Source organism: Echiichthys vipera (assembly GCF_963691815.1).
Source record: "Echiichthys vipera genome assembly, contig: SCAFFOLD_74, whole genome shotgun sequence".
Taxonomy (NCBI): Eukaryota; Metazoa; Chordata; class Actinopteri; order Perciformes; family Trachinidae; genus Echiichthys; species Echiichthys vipera.
This window is the reverse complement of record NW_028154816.1, coordinates 86,353-92,500: the sequence shown is the minus strand read 5'-3', so window position 1 is coordinate 92,500 and position 6,148 is coordinate 86,353. Positions and strand designations below refer to the sequence as shown.

Here is a 6,148-nt window from a genome sequence, read left to right as displayed (position 1 = left end):
TTCAACTGTTTTAATGTTTTTATTATTGTTCTTAATTTTCAGCTCTTTATTTATTGTTGTGTCTTATTTTTGGCGAAGGTTGTGACCTCGCCAAACGAAGTGTGTAAAACGGTTTTATGACCTCGGTGGACGCCAGGAAGACCAGCTGTCGTCCAGCGTCAGCTGATGAACTTTCAATAAACTCAAATTCAAATTCCCTCTCTCTCTCCCTCTCTCTCTCCCTCCCTCTCTCTCTCTCTCTCTCCCTCTCTCTCTCCCTCTCTCTCTCCCTCCCTCTCTCCCTCTCTCCCCCCCTCTCTCTCCCCCCCCCCCTCCCCTCCCCCCTCCCTCCCTCTCTCTCTCCCCCCCCCCTCCCTCCCTCCCTCTCTCCCTCCCTCTCTCTCTCTCTCCCTCCCTCTCTCTCTCTCTCCCCCTCTCTCCCTCCCTCTCTCCCCCCCTCTCTCCCCCCCTCTCTCCCCCCCTCCCTCTCCCCCCTCCCTCCCTCCCTCCCTCTCTCTCTCTCTCTCTCTCCCTCCCTCCCCCCCTCCCTCTCTCCCCCCCCCCCTCCCTCTCTCCTCACAGAGGAGGAGAAGAAGAAGAAGGTGGTGCGTCTCCCCGTCCAGAGAAGCATAGAAACTGGACTCGCTGTCGACTTCAAAGCTCGTTTCACTCGACAACCGAGCCGAGACCCCGACGCCGAGGACCCCAAACCTGGAGCGTAAGGGCCCCTCAGCTCCAGACCCTGGTCCTGGATCAGGTCCTGGATCAGGTCCTGGATCAGGTCTCAGGGGCAGCAGCTCCAGCCTCTGGTCCTGGATCAGGTCTCAGGGGCAGCAGCTCCAGCCTCTGATCCTGGATCAGGTCTCAGGGGCAGCAGCTCCAGACCCTGGTCCTGGATCAGGGGCAGCAGCTCCAGACCCTGATCCTGGATCAGGTCTCAGGGGCAGCAGCTCCAGACTCTGATCCTGGATCAGGTCTCAGGGGCAGCAGCTCCAGCCTCTGGTCCTGGATCAGGTCTCAGGGGCAGCAGCTCCAGCCTCTGATCCTGGATCAGGTCTCAGGGGCAGCAGCTCCAGCCTCTGATCCTGGATCAGGTCTCAGGGGCAGCAGCTCCAGCCTCTGGTCCTGGATCAGGTCTCAGGGGACCAGCTCCAGCCTCTGATCCTGGATCAGGTCTCAGGGGACCAGCTCCAGCCTCTGATCCTGGATCAGGTCTCAGGGGCAACAGCTCCAGCCCCTGGTCCTGGATCAGGTCCTGGATCAGGTCTCAGGGGACCAGCTCCAGCCTCTGATCCTGGATCAGGTCTCATCTTGTCCTCTGTGGTCAGGCTCATCTTCCCGGGGGTGAAGTTGGCGACGGACAGACATTTCACCGGGTTCCTGGACGGATTAGGCCCCGCCCAGCTGGCCGGGCGCCAGACTCTGGCCACGCCCGCCATGGGTAAGAGCCAATCAGAAGTGATTATTCACACGTGTTCACTGACACGTGGGTTAAAGGTCACGTCCTGGTCGGTGACATCACCTAACGCGAGCCCTGTGATTGGCTGCCTGGTCAGGTGACATCCAGATCGGGATGGTGTACAGGAAGGAGCGTCTGGACGTGGAGGTGATCCGAGCCCGCGGACTGGTGGGGAAGCAGGGCAACAAGAACACGCCAGGTGAGCACGAGCAAGCCGCACGAGCACGCCACACGAGCACGGGCACGAGCACGCCACACGAGCACGCCGCACGAGCACGCCGCACGAGCACGCCGCACGAGCACGAGCACGAGCACGCCACACGAGCACGCCACACGCTGCACGCCATAAATATAAAGTAGAGAGAAGAAAACAAGTAAAATCACATTAACAGAAATGTGTGTGTGTGTGTGTGTGTGTGTGTGTGTGTGTGTGTGTGTGTGTGTGTGTGTGTGTGTGTGTGTGTGTGTGTGTGTGTGTGTGTCTGTCTCCGTGTGTGTGTGTGTGTGTGTGTGTGTGTGTGTCTGTCCCCGTGTGTGTGTGTGTGTGTGTGTGTGTGTGTGTGTGTCTCTGTCCCCTGCTTGTGTGTGTGTGTGTGTGTGTGTGTGTGTCTGTCCCTGCGTGTGTGTGTGTGTGTGTGTGTCTGTCCCCTGCGTGTGTGTGTGTGTGTGTGTGTGTGTCTGTCCCCGTGTGTGTGTGTGTGTGTGTCTGTCCCTGCGTGTGTGTGTGTGTGTCTGTCCCCTGCGTGTGTGTGTGTGTGTGTGTGTGTGTGTCTGTCCCCTGCGTGTGTGTGTGTGTGTGTGTCTGTCCCCTGTGTGTGTGTGTGTGTGTGTGTGTGTGTGTCTGTCCCCGTGTGTGTGTGTGTGTGTGTGTGTGTGTGTCTGTGTGTGTGTGTCCCTGCATGTGTGTGTGTGTGTGTGTGTGTGTGTGTGTGTGTGTGTGTGTGTGTCTGTGTGTGTGTGTGTGTGTGTGTGTGTGTGTGTGTGTGTGTGTGTGTCTGTGTGTGTGTGTCCCTGCATGTGTGTGTGTGTGTGTGTGTCCCTGTCCCCGTGTGTGTGTGTGTTTGTGTGTGTGTCTGTGTGTGTGTGTGTGTGTGTGTGTGTGTGTGTGTGTGTGTGTGTCTGTGTGTGTCTGTCCCCTGCATGTGTGTGTGTGTGTGTGTGTAGCGGCCTACGTGAAGGTGTACCTCCTGGATAACGGGAAGTGTGTGTTGAAGAGAAGAACTCGTCTGGCCAGAAAAACTCTGGATCCACTTTATCAACAACAGCTGCAGTTTGAAGAAAACCCAGAGGGGAAGGTGGTGCAGGTACCTGTCTGTCTGCTCACCTGTCTGTCTGCTCACCTGTCTGTCTGCTCACCTGTCTGTCTGTCTGTCTGCTCACCTGTCTGTCTGTCTGCTCACCTGTCTGTCTGCTCACCTGTCTGTCTGTCTGCTCACCTGTCTGTCTGTCTGCTCACCTGTCTGTCTGCTCACCTGTCTGTCTGTCTGCTCACCTGTCTGTCTGTCTGCTCACCTGTCTGTCTGTCTGCTCACCTGTCTGTCTCTCACCTGTCTGTCCGTCTGTCTGCTCACCTGTCTGTCTGCTCACCTGTCTGTCTGCTCACCTGTCTGTCTGTCTGTTCACCTGTCTGTCTGCTCACCTGTCTGTCTGTCTGTTCACCTGTCTGTCTGTCTGTCTGCTCACCTGTCTGTCTGCTCACCTGTCTGTCTGCTCACCTGTCTGTCTGTCTGTTCACCTGTCTGTCTGCTCACCTGTCTGTCTGTCTGCTCACCTGTCTGTCTGTCTGCTCACCTGTCTGTCTGTCTGCTCACCTGTCTGTCTGCTCACCTGTCTGTCTGTCTGTCTGCTTACCTGTCTGTCTGTCTGCTCACCTGTCTGTCTGTCTGTCTGTCTGCTCACCTGTCTGTCTGCTCACCTGTCTGTCTGCTCACCTGTCTGTCTGTATGCTCACCTGTCTGTCTGTCTGCTCACCTGTCTGTCTGCTCACCTGTCTGTCTGTCTGTCTGCTCACCTGTCTGTCTGTCTGCTCACCTGTCTGTCTGTCTGCTCACCTGTCTGTCTGTCTGCTCACCTGTCTGTCTGTCTGCTCACCTGTCTGTCTGTCTGCTCACCTGTCTGTCTGTCTGTTCACCTGTCTGTCTGCTCACCTGTCTGTCTGTCTGCTCACCTGTCTGTCTGTCTGCTCACCTGTCTGTCTGTCTGCTCAACTGTCTGTCTGTCTGCTCACCTGTCTGTCTGCTCACCTGTCTGTCTGCTCACCTGTCTGTCTGTCTGCTCACCTGTCTGTCTGTCTGCTCACCTGTCTGTCTGTCTGCTCACCTGTCTGTCTGCTCACCTGTCTGTCTGCTCACCTGTCTGTCTGTCTGCTCAACTGTCTGTCTGTCTGCTCACCTGTCTGTCTGTCTGCTCACCTGTCTGTCTGTCTGCTCACCTGTCTGTCTGCTCACCTGTCTGTCTGTCTGCTCACCTGTCTGTCTGCTCACCTGTCTGTCTGCTCACCTGTCTGTCTGTCTGCTCAACTGTCTGTCTGTCTGTTCACCTGTCTGTCTGCTCACCTGTCTGTCTGCTCACCTGTCTGTCTGTCTGCTCACCTGTCTGTCTGCTCACCTGTCTGTCTGTCTGCTCACCTGTCTGTCTGCTCACCTGTCTGTCTGTCTGCTCACCTGTCTGTCCTCTCACCTGTCTGTCTGCTCACCTGTCTGTCTGTCTGTCTGTTCACCTGTCTGTCTGCTCACCTGTCTGTCTGCTCACCTGTCTGTCTGTCCTCTCACCTGTCTGTCTGTCCTCTCACCTGTCTGTCTCTCACCTGTCTGTCTCTCACCTGTCTGTCTCTCACCTGTCTGTCTGTCTCTCACCTGTCTGTCCTCTCACCTGTCTGTCTCTCACCTGTCTGTCTGTCCTCTCACCTGTCTGTCTCTCACCTGTCTGTCCTCTCACCTGTCTGTCTCTCACCTGTCTGTCCTCTCACCTGTCTGTCTCTCACCTGTCTGTCTCTCACCTGTCTGTCTGTCCTCTCACCTGTCTCTCTCTCACCTGTCTGTCCTCTCACCTGTCTGTCTCTCACCTGTCTGTCTTTCACCTGTCTGTCTCTCACCTGTCTGTCTGTCTGCTCAACTGTCTGTCTGTCTGCTCACCTGTCTGTCTGCTCACCTGTCTGTCTGTCTGCTCACCTGTCTGTCTGCTCACCTGTCTGTCTGTCTGCTCACCTGTCTGTCTGCTCACCTGTCTGTCTGTCTGTCTGCTCACCTGTCTGTCTGTCTGCTCACCTGTCTGTCTGCTCACCTGTCTGTCTGTCTGCTCACCTGTCTGTCTGTCTTCTCACCTGTCTGTCTGCTCACCTGTCTGTCTGTCTGCTCACCTGTCTGTCTGCTCACCTGTCTGTCTGTCTGCTCACCTGTCTGTCTGTCCTCTCACCTGTCTGTCTGCTCACCTGTCTGTCTGTCTGTCTGTTCACCTGTCTGTCTGCTCACCTGTCTGTCTGCTCACCTGTCTGTCTGTCCTCTCACCTGTCTGTCTGTCCTCTCACCTGTCTGTCTCTCACCTGTCTGTCTGCTCACCTGTCTGTCTCTCACCTGTCCGTCCTCTCACCTGTCTGTCCTCTCACCTGTCTGTCTCTCACCTGTCTGTCTCTCACCTGTCTGTCCTCTCACCTGTCTGTCCTCTCACCTGTCTGTCTGTCTCTCACCTGTCTGTCTGTCTCTCACCTGTCTGTCCTCTCACCTGTCTGTCTCTCACCTGTCTGTCTGTCCTCTCACCTGTCTGTCTCTCACCTGTCTGTCTGCGTACCTGTCTGTCTGCGTACCTGTCTGTCTGTCCTCTCACCTGTCTGTCCTCTCACCTGTCTGTCTGCGTACCTGTCTGTCTGTCCTCTCACCTGTCTGTCTCTCACCTGTCTGTCTGTCTCTCACCTGTCTGTCCTCTCACCTGTCTGTCTCTCACCTGTCTGTCTCTCACCTGTCTGTCTGTCTCTCACCTGTCTGTCTCTCACCTGTCTCTCTCTCTCACCTGTCTGTCCTCTCACCTGTCTGTCTGTCTCTCACCTGTCTGTCTGTCTCTCACCTGTCTGTCTGTCCTCTCACCTGTCTGTCTCTCACCTGTCTGTCTCTCACCTGTCTGTCTGTCTCTCACCTGTCTGTCTCTCACCTGTCTCTCTCTCTCACCTGTCTCTCTCTCACCTGTCTGTCTCTCACCTGTCTGTCTCTCACCTGTCTGTCTCTCACCTGTCTGTCTGTCTCTCACCTGTCTGTCTCTCACCTGTCTGTCTCTCACCTGTCTGTCTCTCACCTGTCTGTCTGCGTACCTGTCTGTCTGCAGATCATCGTGTGGGGGGACTACGGTCGTATGGATCATAAGTCCTTCATGGGAGCCGCTCAGATCCTATTGGACGACCTGGACCTGTCCAACATGGTGATTGGCTGGTTCAAACTGTTCCCTGCCACCTCATTGGTGGATCCCGCTTTGGCCCCTCTGACCAATAAGGAGACGGAGGGCAAGTCGTAGCATCAGCTGATCAACCGTATCACCATAGCAACGGGTCAGGAGGTGGGATCAACCTCATCACCATAGCAACGGGTCAGGAGGTGGGATCAACCGTATCACCATAGCAACGGGTCAGGAGGTGGGATCACCCTCATCACCATAGCAACGGGTCAGGAGGTGGGATCAACCGTTTCACCATAGCAACGGGTCAGGAGGTGGGATCAACCTCAT

The 6,148-nt window shown here is 55.9% G+C and overlaps 1 protein-coding gene across 1 annotated transcript in view; it reads left to right on the top strand.

Annotated features, from left to right (window-relative positions):
• Nucleotides 1-5,938, top strand: part of LOC310966361 (regulating synaptic membrane exocytosis protein 3-like) — a gene marked incomplete at both ends in the record, with an annotated part of 11,006 nt that extends 5,068 nt beyond the window's left edge. Inside the window, 5 exons of the mRNA XM_083940942.1 lie at nt 562-697; nt 1,308-1,420; nt 1,536-1,637; nt 2,603-2,742; nt 5,753-5,938. Coding sequence (XP_083797068.1) covers nt 562-697; nt 1,308-1,420; nt 1,536-1,637; nt 2,603-2,742; nt 5,753-5,938 — 677 coding nt within the window. The remainder of the gene's footprint in view (nt 1-561; nt 698-1,307; nt 1,421-1,535; nt 1,638-2,602; nt 2,743-5,752) is intronic.
• Between the last annotated feature and the right edge of the window lie 210 nt (nt 5,939-6,148).